This window comes from Cryptotermes secundus, unplaced genomic scaffold, assembly GCF_002891405.2.
Source record: "Cryptotermes secundus unplaced genomic scaffold, Csec_1.0 scaffold305, whole genome shotgun sequence".
In the NCBI taxonomy this organism is placed as follows: Eukaryota; Metazoa; Arthropoda; class Insecta; order Blattodea; family Kalotermitidae; genus Cryptotermes; species Cryptotermes secundus.
This window is the reverse complement of record NW_019734353.1, coordinates 23,515-43,494: the sequence shown is the minus strand read 5'-3', so window position 1 is coordinate 43,494 and position 19,980 is coordinate 23,515. Positions and strand designations below refer to the sequence as shown.

At 38.9% G+C, this 19,980-nt stretch overlaps 1 protein-coding gene and 1 long non-coding RNA gene across 3 annotated transcripts in view; one reads left to right on the top strand and one right to left on the bottom strand.

Moving 5' to 3' along the window:
- The window catches only part of LOC111868830 (transforming acidic coiled-coil-containing protein 3), an 87,520-nt gene that overhangs the window by 56,232 nt on the left and 11,308 nt on the right, over positions 1–19,980 (bottom strand). The window contains exon 1 of one of the 2 annotated variants that reach the window (XM_023859845.2): positions 4,586–4,729. The exons of the other annotated variant lie outside the window; for it this stretch is intronic. Coding sequence (XP_023715613.1) covers positions 4,586–4,606 — 21 coding nt within the window. The 5' untranslated portion in view covers positions 4,607–4,729. Of the gene's footprint in view, positions 1–4,585; positions 4,730–19,980 lie in introns of those variants that run through there. 2 annotated transcript variants of the gene reach the window in all.
- Positions 13,013–19,980, top strand: part of LOC111868831 — a 21,009-nt gene continuing 14,041 nt past the window's right edge. The window contains exons 1-2 of the long non-coding RNA XR_002843572.2: positions 13,013–13,132; positions 13,493–13,662. This is a non-coding gene — a long non-coding RNA (uncharacterized LOC111868831). The remainder of the gene's footprint in view (positions 13,133–13,492; positions 13,663–19,980) is intronic.

Sequence of the window (19,980 nt, the reverse complement as noted above, 5' to 3'; positions counted from 1 at the left end):
CTTGACGCCAAACCCCTTGAGATCACGACCAAAGATTTTTTTTTTTGCAACTGAACCCTTGCGGTCATAGACCTTACGTAACACCTCTGACGAGAGGATGGGTTTGTCCCTTATGAATAGGCTTCGCCTTTGCCAATTGTACGTATCATACATATAACATAGGTCAACATGGTTATGGGGAAGCGAGCAGTCCGACAAAAATGATAATTTGGGATAAAGAACCTCTCATGGGGTTTTACATGTGTCTCTGAGACCAGAGCCACATCTACATGTAAGTCTTTCAGCTGTTCACTGAGCCAGCATTAAATTCTATGACTTTGAGCGGCCTATGAACTCTAGCAGCCATTTTGCTTATTAACCTAAGTACCATTTTTGTAATGAACATTATTTTGTCTTTCTCTAACACAGTCTCACTGAGCTCTGTCATGATCTGTTGCGCTACAGTGGCGACTTTTAACGTGCTGGGAGCCTGTACTAACAGACCTGTTTTCTGAATTCCCTGTTGTGGCAGATGCTGCTGCATGGGGGGCAGCACGCTTTTTCCATCTGTCTGCGGTGCCTGTGGTTGCTGGTGTCTTGACGCAGAAGAGGTGCACAGGACTGCTCTGACGAGGTGAACTGAGAAAAGAACGTCCTCCGAAAGGAATACTTTGGAGTTTGTTGTGCTCTTCTCCTTAGCAGTTCTCCTTTCGCATGGCTGCAGACTCCATATGATGCTGGGTGAGGTTTCTCTCCTACTGCGGTGCAATTGCAGCAGCTCGGTTTACATTCTGTATTTGTCTTTCCGGGGCATTCCCTATGCAGGTGGCCACCATCGCACTATAAACATGAAGGGGGGTTACCTGCAGTTGGCCCAAACATGACCAAAGTTTTGGCAGTTGTAGCACTGTGTAAGGGCAGTCTGAGCTCTGTATAACTCTGCCTTGATGATAATTTGGTTAAGACTATTAGCTTGACGACTGAGCTCAACTCTGCGGGTGATACAACCTCGTAGCGGATCCAACAGAAAACACCTTTCCTGTTGATGTGGGTGGCGTGCTATCACGTGTTCCATTGCAGCAGCACTGTACGCCCATGGCAGCACCGCTTGTCAACACCGCTTCCCGCAGCTGTCCTACTGTTGCGTGTGCAATCCTTGTTAAGCTGATAGACTGTTTACTGTACCGTAACCTAGTAACGGATGTTTACATGCTACAATATTATAAACAAAAACACTCTTGTAAAAGGTTATCAGCTCCGTCCAGTGTGACTGACGTGGTAGACGCTCAGCTTCCTTTAAAAAGAGGCAGTATAAAGGACACGAACCAAATGCCAATCTCCTCACAATTGCGTTGCCGCGTGGTTTCCTAGTGTCAGCTGTTCTATAACGCGTTTCGGTGATTAGTTTATTTATTAAGGTGGCACGAAAGGTTGACGAAACTGATAATTTTGTTGTGCAGCAAGAGCCTGATATAAATGACAAATGCTACCCAGACTGTGCTAGGCAGGACAAATTAGATTTGGCTTGGGAAAGAATTTCTCAATAGACTAAGGAATCTGGATCCAGGTTAAGTTCTTTCTAAACAATATAAGCGTCTCAGTTTATATTGTCACAAAAGAACGGATGCAACCCAATGATTTCTTTTCCTAATATTGTATTAAGCATCTTGTTGCCTTAACATATCATTTACTTCACATATATTTCCGTCTTAAATAGAACGTATATGGTCACCCTTCTTCCAAGTTACATGGTTCGTCTAAATACGGCCATCATCAGGTGTCTTCTTGTTTAAATTGTTGCACTGTATGTCAAAATTCAGCATCGCGTGTGAACACGATATTTCCTGATTTAAATAAACTGAGCTTAATTCAAATTAACATCCAAATATTTTCATTATGGTCGTCGTCCTCTCTTCTGACGCCGTCTCAACTGGTCTCAAGTACCACCATATTATGACAGGATCAGTATTATTATCTTCCACTGCATAAGGTAAGTGCACGAAATTAAAAAAAATACAATCATGCATTAGGTCAGACGAACATATCCACTTAAGATGGTGTGAGCAACTAATCAAACGTAAGTTTCCTCAGTGTGCGCCTGGTAGTTTGGAAACCAGTCGCCGGAAATTGCGGTTGCGGTTGCTAGTTTCCTTGGTGCGCCCTCGCCCCAAGTGATAAGTTACCTATGCCACCGACCACTGTTAGTTGCTCACCCGCCCAGAGAAGCCGCTGCCCGGAGAGACAATGGTGACCGCTATATACAGTTTACCTATTCGTACTAAACCAAACAAATAAATAACCGTTTTTGTCCATAAGGAACACTACTCAAAATATGCAAAATTTTCTCTACACATTAAACAGAAAATATCCGAAAAGGGTACAAGATTTACGCCGGAACATGTAGCTTTTGAAATCATCAGAAACAAAACTCTCGTTTGGCATTTGATATAGTCACAGAGAATCGTAATAAAACGGACTATATGGATCAGTGAGATCTTAAAAGAACGATAAAGGCAAATGCCACAAAAGGAGAATAATCAACCTTGTTAACCCCTACACCCTGAAGGAATACCACATTATAAAGAAACGTTACGGAGATCATCCCATAGTATTATGCAGCACAACACGTCCTGGAGACGGGGAGCTTAGCATTCATAAAGAGGGCGCTCCCTTACATGTCAAACAGTAAAGGGCACATCACACTGCGTACAAACAAGCGAAGGGACACCTCCCAGCATATGCCCACGTGTCTGCCAAGTCTGCCCCATCTCAAGGGGTGTAAACATGATATCCTCCCTCCCGACAGAGCTGAAGGACTGCCACACCCCAACGGATGTCTTCAGTGTCGGCCAACTTATTTGCGGCGTATGCGTTCATTCGTCTTGCCAAGAGAAAACAGCACAACAAGGAAGGCAGGAGCGAATATCACTGCCTAATGTCAAGGCAGGCGCCATAGCAACAGCGTCTGCTGCCTCACTGAGGTACATACATGCACATCAGCAAAATACAACACACTTTTTCTAGGTGCAGAATCTCCATAACGACCGGATAATCCGATGTAACTACAGAAATTCTGAGGTAGGGGAGTGCGAGCAGAGGAGGCTGACGAACAAAACAGTTCGGTATGACAAGAGGTCAGACATTAATTTATTATTAGTTTCACTGTTATCATATTTGTTTAATAACACGTGGACTGCTTACCTTTTCAAACCAATTCATGGAATGTGTGTTGTATACTACGAAAAGACAATATATTTAGCTTTCTGTATACAATAAAAATAGAGACTGAACTTCGTAGGCCAACAATGAATATCTGTACGGGGATGTATTACTCTGTATCAATGTACCACACGTTTAAACAAATTAACATTTGATTTTAACGTGTACAGTACTCCAAATTTAAGGCACATAGCCTATACTTTCCATACGCGTTATCTGCACAGCACATCATAACAATGAGTGGTGAAGAATAATTTTCGCACATTTTGAGTAGTCACTATATCGATAAAGCTTCTGGTACAAGTTGTCAGTCTTAATCAGATCCACATTTTATTTCGCGTGCTCGTTGTTTTTCGCACGATGGGCCATCGCCTTAAAAATAACTAGTTCTATCATAACTCCACATAAAGCAGAGATTCTACTGTAGTGACATTAACCAAAATTAATATATTCAGGTAATTTTAGTGCAGACCTACAACACACAATCGAATTGAAGCCTGTTTCGTTTCTGAAACGAAACATGCATACAACCCCCCCCCCCCATTATGCATTTATTTCTGTACTTGCAAGTCCTAATCACGTGTAGCAGAGTTAATTTTTATAACACGTTCATGAGACATTTTAATATGCTCACACCAATAGCGGCTTGGATTTAGTTGTAATCGTTTTATTTTCATTCGTATGTTGGATATCCTGTTGCATCACCAGTATGTGGTATATCCATCAATCACAATTTCTTATTTTCAATAATCAATTATTGAAAATAAAAAGTTATGACTGACGGACATATCACATACTAGTAATCATTTAAACTTGTCCTTCGAGGAGGAGTTCACGTCCAAAATTATTTAATTAGCCATTTCTAACAAAAGCGCCTGCTTTCCTGCAAGTTGTGTGACAGTAATTATCAATCAGTAATTTCCTCTCATACTCTCCGGTATAATTTTCTAACAGCAGATGACGCCAAACACGTACTCAAATCTACTACGTTATAATATTCCGCATTTAAGTCCCAAACTTAAAATCAGACCACCAACTCGGCGTTGCTTCAAAGCAGGGGCGCAAAACGTGCTTGTTTTTCAGAAATAAGACCAAAATGCAGTTCGATATACCGTAACAATCTGTACTAGTATGGTAAACTTTACATGTAGTTCGTTGTTCTACACAACTGCACTATTGATTCCGCACTGCCAAACGACTCGTCCATCTCTCCTGTTCGGAAATCAAGGCGACACAAATACACTGCCAAGTAATTCAAATTTCAAACGCAGACACAGGGTACTTCAAGGTGAAAACAACAGTAGACGGAACAACGAATTTTAAACATTGTTACTCGAGGCGCAAAGGTTCTGAAGGCCGCAGTATATGGAGTATCGTACAATCTCACCTTTTGAAAGACATTCCCCATGATTCTTCATTCCACTGGCAGCCAAATTTACAATAAACAGTGCAACCGTAGAAGCGCTGATTGGCACTCCCCCTACAGCCTGTTGTGCTAATGTCAACTGTCATCCAGTACACAGCCCACTCCTGTCTGCCCCGAGACATCTGACCAGGCGCACGCGTGCGCACACTAGACGTACTAGCAGGTTCCAAAACATAATCCCTTACTTAAAAGTCAGTGTTTTGGTCATTCATCATTATACACGGTAAAATATCATATACGGATCGAGACGGTACGACCGTCGCCTAATTAATGGCATATCCCAGCTATATGCTGGCCTATGGGAAACCTGGTTCCAGTCGCAACTGGAATATTGCTAACTTCCACGTAAGAAGCGTTGCCGCTACGCCTAACACCGAAGTGAATGTAATTTTGCTTACGACTGAAGAAAGAATCCTGGGACGCCTTCAAATACACCCGCCCGACAAACTTACACCGATAATTAACTTTTCTTGATATATGGTATCTATATTTGCACGTATTACCAATACACAGTAGTTGTGAAATATACAATGTGGCACAATGTTCGTATTTTACCTTCTTTTTCTTTCTTAAGAAAAGAAAGCAGGCTCATGAAATCGCCATGTTGCGTCCCCCTCTTTAAATTTCTGAACTATCTTACTGACTTGCACCAAACTTGATATGAACATCAATATACTTACTAAATTTTATACAATATGTAATAAGAACATGGCAGACGCACAGACTTGGGGCAGGAGTGACACCGGCAACACGAAATATACTCCTCCCAGTATCATCTACGGAAATTGATATTTAACCAACGTGAAAGCTTCAAGTCAGTAATCAGGAAATTTGTATTATTTATTGTTAGGCTTTAAGTATTACGTTTTCATCACTTATATCTAGATTTCATTTGTAATTCTTGTCAACCAGACCTTATTAGAAACTAGCTATGATGGGCAAACATTTTCAGCACTTCCTGCTACAGTAACTCAATTTAAATATGTAAAGATTAATAAAATTAAAACTTCAACTGAGACAACCAGTTAACACTGATGCTCTGATAGAACTGACGTTTCAACACCAGCACCATAGTTCACCATAAATTTGACCATAGATCAATTCAATCTAGTTCTCACCTCAGTCCTATTTTTCTATTATGAAATTTATCTTCTGACCAACACACACTGAGCTGGCATGTTCTGTAGAACTTACCCTAATCACGATATGCTCATATCTATATCAACATCCCTGTATCTACAAGATATTATACATTATCTGCCATTCTCTGACAACACTGCAATGAAATATTGTGAAAATTAGCTCTACTATATCCTTCTACATGCAATATCTCATAATCTACAGAATGGACATGAAAGGTTATACCGGAGAACTGTATTACGATTTGTTGGCGCATTCCAGCATTGGGTAAAATTAGACAACAGGCACTTTACATGAAGACACACGTGCATTTCTGTGTGAATCTGGTGCATAACTAGTAAAATTTTATCCAAGTGAAACATGTTTTGAACAAGGGCTGTAGGAAAACATGTAAAGCACACCTGATTCTACATACATTTTTAAACCGGTCTTACAATTTCCAAGACAATAAAACAAAAGGGATTTGTCAATCATAACTTTTATTGATGTTTATTAAAAAGCCACTATACTACCTGTTTCAGTCGTTTAGGCCAACATCAGGCGTTTTATAAACAACAGTATGTGTCACTATTCCTTACTGAACTGCTTCTGCAACAGATCCGTTGCTACTGGTCGGTCTTATCGTGTAAAATACAAACAGTACTTATAAATACATATACATACAGGTTACAATGTTTAAATGCTTTAAAACAAATAGACTTGAAAGGATTCTGACGATGGTGTATGCTGTACAGAACTGTAAGGTTTATTTTGGACTCTATTCATCATCTGGTATATATAAGACAAAAACCCACAACGTTTCAGACACTGGATCTGTCTCCGTCCTCAGGTGGATGGGGCAAATGGACCTACTCAGTTGGGACCGTTAGAAAGAGCTAGTCCCAATCACTGGACGTTGAGGTTTTTTGTCTTATATATACCAGACGATGGACAGAGTGCAAAATAAACCTTATAGTTCCGTACAGCATTAAAACCAGTTTAACAAAAACTAATAAACTATTAGTACTTCAGGAACTTTACTAATTATTGATAACAATTTTAATACATTTAAACACCGTAACCTGTGTGTATTTGTATGTATATGTATTTATATTTACTGTTTTGTATTTTGCATGCCAAGAGCAGTAGCAACAAATCCAGAGCACAAGCAGTTTGGTAACAAACAGTGACACACATTATTGTTAATAAAATGCCTGATGATAGTCTGATACGGCTGAAACATGAAGCGTAGTAACTTTTCACTAAACATAAATAACTTAAAATAAAATAAAAGTTCTGATTGACGGATATACCACATACTAGTGTTACACACAACAGGATGTCCAGCATACCAATGAAAAAAGCAATTTTAATGCCGTCATCTTATGACAAATTACAAACCTTGAGGCAACATCAGCAAAGAGGAACGGTGGCCAAAAATCAACATTTGATAGAAAGAGATCACTGGGAAGGATTGTTTCGAAAAATCACATAACTACTGCAGCACAGGTGACAGCATAATTGAATATAATCTTCAAGACTTTGCTTCCACAAAAACTATCCAATGTTAGCTATACAAATCCAGCATTCACAGTAGGACTGCAACTGCTAAAGCTCAGATTACAGAAAGTAATGCTCACATGCATAAATGATAGAGTCACGACCATAAAACCTGGATATCAGACAACTGGAAAAGCGCACATGATATGGTCAGATGAGTCACCCATCTGTTCCCCACATTAGGATGAGTTTATGTTTGGAAACCACCCAAGGAAGCCTACAATCCAGAATGCCTAGTTCCAACAGTGAAACACGAGGGAAGTTCTGTGATGGTTTGGACAGCAATATCGTGGTACAGTATTCTGTTGGTTCCAGTATTACACTTCATGGCAGAATTACTGCAAGAGAGTATGGGGAGAGATTGGGTAATCAAGTGCATGCCATGTTCTAGACATTATTTTCAAATGATACATGTTTCTAAGATTCAATACTCCCCTTCACACAGCTGGAACTGTTCAGTCATGGCTTGAAGAGCATGAAGATGAACTTCAACATCTTCCTTGGTCAGCACAATCACCAGATTTGAACATCACTGAACCACTCTGGTCACTTTTGGAGACCAGAGTGAGGAACAGATTCCCACCTCTAACCTAAAGCAACTTGAAGATGCTCTTCAAGATGAATGGAATAACACTTCGCTAGAGACTGTTCAAAACTTTTATCAGTCCATTCTAAAAAGAACTGTGACTGTAATTAAGGCAAAAAATTGTCCAACACCATATTAATAAATAAATAAATATATATATATATAGTATCTGTAGTGGTCCCATTATTTTGTGGCTTACAAATGAACATGCTCCTCAGCAAGCCATGCCACAATTTTCTTTTACACAAGTCACCACCATCACCAATTCTACTTTCATTCCATTCCTTCTACCACTATAAATATTTTCCATTATGGCAGTAGTCTTTCAATGCAGGCATTTGTAACAGGAATAAAAATAACTCAAACATAAGTTCTGGCATTTCCTTAAATTCACAGCTTCTCAGATTTTTACCACAACTTTTCATTAAAAGACATATAACTGAAACTTTGAACAGGAACTGTTAATCTTGTTGGAAAGTTATCTTAGACAAACTCAAATTTGGCAGAGTTTTCCACCTTAAAAAGTCTTGGAAAAACAAGATCTCTAATCTTCAACATGGAAAAATATTCAAGTGTTTGATTTTTTTCTAATTTGTGACAGTAATGTACAAAGCATCCTGCAAGTCTAATAACTGCATATTCTGAAGTGATTAGTAGATTGAAAACATATTTATGAAGCAATGGCAAGTATTATTTGAGCTTAAAACATTTTTTATAGACTTTACTGAATCTAGTATATTTTCCTTAGTACATAAGCACAGACACCATAAAGAAAAACATAGATACTTTTAAGTTATATTACTGACAGAAGTTAATGAGTGATACATCAATGCAACAGGATGCTCAAATACAACAATATACATAAATGTTAAATGATACTAGTAAGGAGGTTGGTTTAGAAATAAACACAAAGAAAACTAAGAATATGTTGCTGTCTCATCACCAGATAGCAAGGCAAAATTATGACATAAAGATGTTTTGAAAATGTGGCACAGTTCAGATCTTTGGGGACAACGATAACAAATCAAAACATGATTCAGGAGGAGATTGAACTCGGATAATGCTTGCTGCCATTCAGTCCAGAACCTTTTGTCTTCTCGTCTGTCTATAAACATAAAAATTAGAATATACAAAACTATAATTTTGCCTGTGGTTCTGTATGGGTGTTAAACTTGGTGTCTGAAATTAAGGGAGGAACACTAACTGAGGGTGTATGAAAACAGGGTGCTAAGGAGAATATTTGGATCAAAGAGGGATGAAGTGACAGGAAGTTGGAGAAAACTACATAATGAGGAGCTTCATAACTTGTACTCTTCACTAAACATGATCAGAATGATCAAGTCAAGGATAAGCTGGGTATGGCACGTAGCAAGAATGGGGGAGAAGAGGAATGCATGTAGGACACTGGTGGAAGATTCAGGAGGAAAGAGGCCAGTAAGAAGACCAAGATGTAGGTGGGTGGATAATATTAAAATGGATCTTAGAGACAGGATGAGGTGGTATGGACTGGATTCATGTATCTCAGGACAGGGACCAGTGGAGGGCTCTTCCTAACATGGTAATAAACCTTCGGTTTCCAAGTTCTAGAGTAGCTGCACAAGTGTCAGCTTCTCAAGAAAGGTTCAGCTCCATGGCATTAGGCATAAAAATTAACTTCAGAATTTCCTCCCAAGAACTCAATATACCATACTAAATATGTTCCTGAAATGACATGGAAGTCAACAGTACAAAAAGACAAAAATCATTCAACCAATTCTATCAGACTGCATCCTGTTCATGTTTGCTTCTCTGCCACAAGATAAAGTGTCAAAAAATTTACAGTAAAAACCTTCTGATTCTTTATTTCTTATTATACACTACATGTTTTTACCACAAACCCATCATCACCATCACCACCACCACCACATAATAATCTGCAAACTGTGTGCACCTGCATATATGTAATATTGCAAGTACAGTCTTATAAAAGATGCAATTATATACATGCTGATCCATGGAGGACATCTGACAAATTTTTAGCCAAAAGATACATTACATAATAATAATGAAAACAATTTTTAAATACATCCTCGTGTAACGGTTTGTTATGACCTAGATTCAACCAATTTACTTCAAAGTGCGAAGATGTAAAAAGATGGTCATACCGATCATTCGTTTATTGTAGTATTTTAATCAAGCTAACGACATATTTTGAAAGATACGATATAAAGATTAACATTTAAAACACTGAAATGACTCATGGCAGCTGATTCTGATAGCGCAAATAGGCAACGTTATGACCTACGTTATCACTCACCGTGTAGGTTGGTAACGGACCAGGACTGAACACCTGTTATACCAATCTTCATAAAATTCTTTCACGACAAACTGTCTATACACAAAATAATTTTCACACATGTAACACAATGTTAACATCCACTTTACATCTTCCCGTTAACATAATGAATAAATACACCCGTAAAATATGAAATATAAAACACCACGAACTACATCCATATTGCCTACATTCAGATAATGTTATTTCACTTCCTCTGTTGATCAAAAATGGAATGTATCACGATTCTACAAAATAAATCATGGTATGCTCAAGACTAAAGAAACCTTACGCTATGTATTTTAAATGCAGTAAACCGGAGACATACGCAAGAAAACGGCGCCATGCCATGCAACAACCAACATGCACGCCATAAACGAATAAGCATGCGTGCAGAAGCATTGAACTACGCAGAGACGAAAAAAAAAAATTACTGGGCACGGATACATCTGGTGGAGCTATCTGTAACTACGGCTGGGAACCATCAAATGATACTACTTCAACAGCGGGAATGTAAATCTGTCCGTGTTTAATTACTTAGCACCACGCCATGAAGATGTATGGGCGAGTGGAGGTAGCTCCACCATCACCAACCTCGGCACGAAACGGCGGAGCTTCAAGCCCCTGCCACTCTACCTCCGAGGAAACAGCCCCAGTACCCAGTGGATAAGAGGCTGGGTGGGGCCGACGGTCGGTCTGGCTGTTAGAGAGAAGAGAAATATCTTCTACCCCTACAGGGATTCCAACTCCAATTCCTCGGTCGTCTAGCCCAGTGTTCCGCAACCCGTGTGCCGTCACAAGGTGAAAGGTGTGACGCGAACTTTTACCTATTGTAAGAAATTAACTGTCGAATTGTATTCGTTTTATTTTATCCCTGCTACCGTGTTTCATATGCTTGTATTTTATTCTCAGCCACTGCACTGATTAAATAAGATGATGCTTGTTTTATTACGTGCTGTGATTTTTATGTACAGTAATGTTGTATTCTAAGAAATTATACGTAAATTATTTACTCACAATTGTTATATCATAGTTTTCATTATTGATTTATTTTTATTTTTCTCGCATCTACGCAGCTTCTTTGATATGCTTGCAGCATGATCTGTGAACGTGCTTTTCCTAAAACTGCACGGATTTGCATGGGTTTTCCTGTCTTTCATAACGCTGTTTCGGTATTTGCCCCTGTTTGTTAGAAGTTAGAGCTTCTTCAACTTTATGACTTTCTTCCTGTAACGATGCACCCACCGATTGTTGGACTTCATTTAAAATTATAAATATTTCAAAAATAAGTCGGTATAGTGTCACTTCTTCCCTTTGAAGAGTAGAGATCCCGCGTTTTACAATTGTTTCAGTTCTATCACAGCTGTGCTCTGAAGTAGTTCGCAGATTTTGGTTGCTAGTTAGAGAATTACAGATGGGTCGTTTGAGATGTCCCCGACTGTATGGCCACTTGCTGACGGCAATAAAGTGGTGATGGACACAATTAAAGAACATTTAGAAATGCTGCAGCAGAAATTCAATAAGTATTTTGGAGAGAGTGTACAAGATTTCGACCGGGTTCGTGATCCATTTGTTGTGAATTCAGAACATCTTCCGATTAATATACAAGAGGAACTCGCAGATTCAAAAGCAGACAGAACATTGAAACTAAAACTTCTCGAAGTGCCTTTGGATACGTTTTGGTTGGCAATAAGGAGTGGATACCGGGCTATCTCCGAGATGGCAGTTAATGTGTTATTGCCATTTTCAACTACATATTTGTGTGAACTGGGCTTCTCTGAAATTAAGACATCAAAGAGGGAGCGGTCCAAATCCATTGATGAAGAAATGAGACTTGCGTTGTCAACGATTCCCCCACGGATCAGTCGCCTGTGTGCAGCCTCAGTATCACTGAGAGTATGAGTAGAATTACTGTATTTACTTTAATAGTAATAGAAATGTATTTTCTACACTCTACAGTGAATTAAAGTTCATTAATTGTTAATAAATGCACGAGTCGATTTCTGTTTAATGATAATAAAATAACAATATAATAATACTATAGTAATAAGGTGATCACGTTACGTATTTATATTACTTGTCTGATATCATGCGTTTTTGAGGGGAATAACATTTTGGTGTGCCGTGTTGAGTCATGGATACTTCACGGTGCGCCGCGAGTAGAAAAAGGTTGCGGAACACTGATCTAGAGAATCGGCTCAAAGATGGTGGTAAGGTTTTCAGCCTTACGCGCCGGACGCGCTTTACTCCCCAGGAAAATTATTTAATTAATTCCTGGTACTCATTTCTGTTAGAGGCTGGGTCGACCCCAGGGCCATAGTGCGGCCGGAAGGTTTAGGTCAATTGAAAAAAAATCCACTGACCGGTAGCGTAGTTAGCTGAGGCACTATGCCACAAGCCGGAAGGTCGTGGGTTCAAGTCCCGATGAAGTCATTGGATGAGTACCAGGAATTAATTAAATAATTTTCCTGGGGAGTAAAGCGCTGCCGGCGCGTAAGACTAACAAACTTACCGCCATCTTTGAGCCGACTGTCTAGAAAATGTGGGACCCTCAACGTCTCACAACCCTATGGGCCTTCACGGCCTGTTACAGGGATAGCTTTACTTTTAACTCTTTAGCAGTACGTAGTAAAAATAAGAAAGGAAAGGTACTCAGCTCTGCGGACTATCATTTTATTGCCGCTTATTGCTTTACAAGGTGAGCGGAAAGACCGGAGATCGATACTTACATGAGACGAGAGCAGGTCTGTCCCGAACTGGCTACGTGATAACCGCCAGTGATTACAGGCGAGTCGCGGTAGCTCAGCCAGTACTGCGATTGGCCACCGACAGGAAGTCCGGGTTGCATTATGCATAATATGCGGCGTTAGTTTTGTCAGTATGGCTATTGGATGGACCTTCGCAGTTCGATGATGTGAGATGTGATAAGGTAACTCCCGTGGCTACTATTTATAATAATTTATTGTTGTACACTGACAAATTGTATGGACTGTTCAAAGGTATTTTTGAACTGTCTTCAAAATGATTCCAACGAAGAGAATTTATTTGTTGCTGGTGTACTTAATTTAGTGTACTACATTGTGTAAAAATAGTGGTTCTATCCATGAAGAACGAATCGACTGTTACTCCAAAGGGTAACAAACCACGCCGCTGTCTGCTCCCACCGATCATCCAACACNCAACCCCCCCCCCCCCCATTAAAGGTCCAATGAAGCCGAAAGGGTCCGATTATTGCGAAGAGAAGTTCAGCCGATTGTTTCTTTTAATATTTTGTAATCTCTTTTTCTAGTGTGCTCGCGGTCAGTTGTGTCATTTATGGGCTGGGGGTGAGAAAACTCAACAAGACGTCCTTTACGTACATTTTAAAGAGCCACACCTTACTGCCGAGTTATTCTAGAAATTGTGTCAGTCTCCCCCCATAACCCCAGCTGTGAATGTAGTACTCGTCACCACTCACAGGTAAAGTTAGCCCTATGCTTAGCCATTATGATGAATCTGATTGAGGTGAGTGAACAGCTTCATATCCCAGAGACAGTCCCTGGCATGCTCTGGATGGATTCCAGAAGTAGTCAGGACATGCCAGGGGGAAAGTCACCAGTGTACCAACATAACGCTAAACACTTTATTGCAACAGTATTTCCAATATTTATTACAAATTTAAACTTATTTTTCATGCATGCCTGGTGTATTTTTCCTATGTCAGCACTATTCATGGACTTATCAAGAAAGTGTGGCACTGGAGACTACATTTTGTAATAACCCTAGGATGAAGTATCAACAAAACTTAGCAAGTTAGCAAGAAATGTAAAGATGCATGACATTTTATGATCATGCACAAAGATCACAGAAGTAAATACTGCAACAACAGAATATATAGACAAAGTTGAGGATTTGGAATGTAATTTATGATGGTGTCAAATGGCATTTTCTAATTTGAAGCCTATTAACAAAGCCAAAGCAGCTGCCACAGAAATCTTGGCTAACAAAAGTTCTTTGAAAACAGTAATACAATTATATAATGTGTAGCTGTGGCATGTGATTAATGAATTTAAAAATAAAACTGAAATATTCAGTGCAATTAAGGACATAGTTATATTATGAAATACTGTCATTAGAAGAGTGGATTGTGTGTCTGATGAACAACTGAGGCAAGTTCTTGAAATCTGTGAATTTTTCAGCATTCAGCTAGAGGAGTCAACTGGTATCTGTAAGGTTTTCCGTTACTTGGTTTTATTAGCTGTTGAAAACAGTATCTTTACATTGGAGGACTGGTGGTGAAGACATATTTCAAAGCTTTTAAGCTTTATAGCTATACAGACCAAATTTTGCTGAAGTTACCCGCACAACAAAAAACGCTGGGGAGGCCTAAAGACTAACATGTATCTTTTTAAATATTCAGAAACAGATTGGGAAAGTTTAAACACATGGTACTGACACACACAGTGGGCGCCAGGATGGGAATCCTTTTTGTCCAACGGACAGAGAAACCCTGCATGTTTATAATTCTTTTACAAAATTCCAGCATTAATTTTTGTTTCGTGTTATAAAGCAACATGTCAGAAAGAAGTTAATTAATTAGTCTATGAAAGAAAACTTGGTATTTCCAAAACAATAGCACCCTCTTCTCTTACTATGCCGAAGACTACACTAAACCTAAGGGTATATTCATGTATGTGAAGAAGTAGGCCCTAGTTTACATATATACATAAGTAATTATTTGTTGTTTCTAGGACCTGCAAACACAAGATAATGTTAAAGTTTCTTGCACTTGTCATATCATAATTTGGTATCGACACTCCAAACAGTTAACAGCAGTTAACCCCCAGCAGTTCCACATACTAGTGAATTCCAAGTCTAATAAGATATTGTCACATATAGGAGCGAATGTAGACAGAGTCTGGATTGTTAAATAGATTTGTTGACCACTTATACACACAACTTGGAACTACAAGCAGTTACAGTGCCACCACTATTTCCACAATTCACAAATCACCACAACACCCGCTCAGCCTTTTCCAGCCCTCTTAGCAACAGGTCTATGTGCTTCAAATGAATGAAGCTTGCCTAGCCAACTGATGCATGTGCAATCCAGATCATGCATGTAGTTCATGTGAGGTCCTCTTTAATATTAGACACAGCTGATAAAGGATATTGACTTTCTGAGTATTTCTGTAACAAATTTTATAATCAATATTGAATTCAAACTTCCAATTTTGCATTTACGAAGCATATGGAGTGGGGAGGATAATATTAGAATGGGCCTGAGTGAAACAGGCTGTAAGGATATGAAGTGAATGATTGTTGTTTACATTCCCTACAGAATGGACAATACTTTGTAAGACGAAGGACCGACTAAATAATTAATATTACTACATCTACATCACGAGCCTCCAAAACAGCTTATTATATATACACAAAATATAGAATATTCCAATTTGTCCGTGGGAACACAACAAAATCACAAAAACCAACGACTGACTCGATGAAGTAAAGCATCACTCGAAGAATTTTATTCTTGTTTTATACTATAACTTTTGTTTGATATAGTCTAACTTATTGTATTTTTATGCCAAGTATTTTAATATAACTAATATTATTGTATCCAATTTTACTAGTACTGCAGTTTAGTGGTGTATATAAGTTAGCCATGTATTTGCCTGATGATGGCTCTTAATAGCTGAAACACGTAGCAGAGCCAAACTTGGCACTGACCTTAATATAGTTGTGTTGTGATGGTTTTAATAAAGAAATTATATATGGTATATTGTCTGATAGACAGGTACTTGAAGGAGGAACCTGCCACCTACATTTTCAGGCTAGAAGAGCTGAATGGGAAAAATGGAAAATGGTTCATGACATTGTGAATGGAGGACCAGGGCTAGGGCTAGGAAATAACTAATTGGAAATGGTGACCCTTAAAATGGCTATTTTTATCCATGGAGGAGGGGGGGAAAGAAGTAAGACTTCCCAACATTTTATGGAACCTGAAGATTCATTACTGTGTTCACAAGAGCTCTCCAGTCCATTTTTCACCATACTATCTCTCTAAGATTCATTTTAATATTATCCACCCACCTACATCTTGTCACAGTGGTCTCTTCCCTTCTCGTTTTCTCACCAATATCCTATATGCATTCCGCTTTGTCCCCATTCATGCTACGTGCCCTGTCCATCTCATCCTCCTTGACTTGATCATTCTAATTATACTTGGAGAAGAGTACAAATTATGAAGCTCCTCATTATGCCGTTTTCTACAACCTCCTGTCACGTCCATCTCTTTTCGGTCCAAATATTCTCAACACCCTGTTCTCAAACACCCTCAGTCTGTGTTCATTAATGTCAGAACAAGTTTCGCATCTATACAGAATCACACGCAAAATTACAGTTTTGTATATTTTAATTTTTACATTTTTAAGACAGCAGACGAGAAGACAAAAGCTTCTGGACTGAATGTCAACCTCCTCTTAATTTCTGCCTAAATCAAATTTGAATTTGTTACTATCATACCCAAACTCATTTCCAGCTAGTGCCAAGGTCAAGAAAATACGGATCTATACATCCACTCCCCCATACGCGTTCATGGCACAGTGCTCAATTAGTTGAGCACAGGGACAACTTTACCTTTACCTTTTACTATCATTCCCAAGTATATGACCTGTGCCACATTTCCAGAGGATCTGTTAGCTATCTTTATGTTATGGTTTTGCCCTGCATTCTGCTGCTGAGGCACCAGTATGCACTTAGTCTTCCCTGTGTTTACTTCTAGATCAGATCAATATGATCAGTAGCTGATCTGTTACATAAAAACCCCAGTAATTTAATCTATATATGGACTTATCCTTGAGAGAAGGATATTGGATAAAATTTTATATGGAAATGAAATATATGAACAAATAAATAAAATGCACTGATGTTTAATTAGTAACTGTTAGATTTGCTAAAACAGCATGTTACACTAAGTTCAGCTCGTATATAAATAAATGAGGAAGTATATGACGGAAATAGAGGGAAAAACAGAGCCAGAGAATGAGGAAGGAAGGCTGTTACAGGGCAAAGAAAAAGATTCACCTGTTCCAGAAAGGAAAAGAAGATGCAATGGTTGGGCAAGGAAGAGATGGAGCATTTTTCTGACAAGAGCTGGAGATCTTGGCCAGCACAGAAGTGAAAGAATCTGAAGGAAAACCACAGTCCATGAAAATATAAACTTCTTCAGAGGCCCTGGGAAGGGCAGTATCAAAAGAGAGGCCGTTATATGAGTCTCTTGAAAGTATATGATAAAAGCTGATACATGTACATGGCACATACATGAGTATCACCATATAGATGCAAGTTTCATTCACATAAATTCATTTCCAAGAGTCACTTTAATAAATTGTCTGGATCAGCAGTTCCCAAAGTGGGGATTGGCAGGATGAGGCTATGTGAGAAATTTGATGTCACATTTAACTGAAATACTCAAATTTTTGCAGCTGTAGTTATGTCTTCCCTAAGCACCCATCAAAATTAACCCAAATTAAAATAAGCTACATTTCAACATTTTTCAGAATTATTAATTGCCAAATAAAATGCATTGCGCAATTTCTTTTAAATTTTAATTTGTTTTCACCCTTTTGGTACAGGGCACCAGGGCTCCTATACAACAACTCTTTTGATTTCAAATATAAAAATTTTTTGAAAGTATTTCACAATCTTCTGTTTCTTACTATAGCATTAGTCTTGTTGACAGTGCTTTTATTTCAGGAGTCTTTGAAATTGTTTCACATTACACTTTTGACTGAAAGTTGTCAGGGGGTACTGGAGTCCCCTACAATTTTTTAAGACAGCAAATTAAGATGCACATAAAGGGACCCTAGAAGAAAATATCCATGTGCATGTCATATTTTGGTGCTGAACACCGGCTCATGGAGTGTTACAAACCAGACTAACCCAGCAGTAACAAATATTGCCTAAACCCAGCTTGTCTTAACATTCACTGAAAATAAGCATGTCATATGCCATGTAATTCTCAGGAATGATGTCATGTGACTTGACCATTTGGCGCAAGATTTGGAGAAAAATCACAGGGGACTGAAAGATAATGCAGAAGTGTCTTGCTACCAAACTTAAGTGCTTGAAACATATAAAGCCGGACACTATCAGAGATTCTCATTAGGGAACAACTGAACTGGTGGAAGCATCTTACAAGCTGTCACTTTTCACTGCCGAGCAAAGACCACTCACATGGTTGGAGAAACTCTTGTGAAACCATACTTCGTTATGTGCTGTGAATATTATGCTTGATGTCAGAAATCCGAAAGAAAGTTATAAAAATGTCACTCCCTGATAAGACATAAGTATAACACTGATGATCCTGCAGAGGACATGAACAGACAAGTATTGGGGTGGGGTCCTTTCCAACAAATCAGTGCACCAGTACCACTGATGGAGCTGAGAGCTGTCAACTGCTTATATATTCTCAATTTGTGGATAATCGAGCTCTTCTCAAAAGCACCAAGGACCACATGAAAAGCTTCTAACACTTCAGCATTTTTACCTCTTCAAGGAAATGGTTTCACAGGATAAGCAAGCTGGTGTATGCACTGAAAACGTCCAGCAGTGTTTGCCTATTGCTTTGGATTCATGACATTGGCTAAAGAAAATAATCCATATAGGACTGGGACTCTTAATCATCATATTCACAGATTAGTTAATTTCTAGTTAACCCCTTGAGCGTGACTTTTAGCGGAGCCATTTAAATCCCTAAGCGTGTGCGACGCACCGTCTGTGTCCACTCAAAGCCGTGCTGTAAGCGTGCGCGCCGCATATGTTGCGTCCAAACTTTTCACTAAGAATTCCTTACGCCTACGCTCTGATGTGTGTACTTCCAGTGAATGTATATGTCAGCTAACACTGACTTATTTCATTTCTCGCTATCTGTTTGTGTGTGGTATTTTTTTTACTCGCTTTGCTTGGGACAAAGCATCTGGTGTCTGCTGCTTACGAAAGAATTGTTCCAACTCACACTCCGACTTGCTTACAGAGAGATAATTTGTTAGCTAACTTTCATTGAGTGCTTGTTATCTGTGTGTATTTTTTTTTTTACTGGCTTGGCTTACTGGCGACAAAGAAGCTGTGTCTGATTTACGATGTTACGAACCTAGGGGTCGAAGTTGCCTGACGCCTGTGTCAACATTTATGAATCTGTTATTCCTTTTCTGCTTTGCGACATCCTCTTATCGGAGCCCCATGGCATATGGTCACGTAACTTGTCTGGCGGGACAGTTTCTTGCCCATGACACTAATAAAATAGCGCTTTCAAAAGTGGGTTCCCACAACTTCGAATGAAATTAGGATATTCCTAGGTTTCCTTATACTGATGGGAATAATTCAGAAACCAAACCTCATGATGTATTTTAGTAGGAAACATATGTTAGGAACAACATTTTTTCCCAATGTAATGAGTGAAGAAAGGTTTTCATTGCTGACCAGATTTCTCCATTTTGTAGATAACACCAATAAGGAAATTGCAAAAAGAGATCCTAAATTGTACAAAATTCTTCCGGTAAGTGAATATTTGAAAAATAAGTTCCAGAAAGTGTACATACGGGGCAAAGAAGTAAGTGTCGATGAATCTTTGTTATTGTGGAAAGATAGACTTTCGTGGAAACAGTATATTCCTATGAAAGCTTCCCGGTTTGGGATTAAAATTTTTGAACTTTGTGATTCCGCAGGATATTTGTGGAATTTTATAATTTACAGTGGATCAGGGATAAAATTAGGCTGTGAAATCACCAAAGA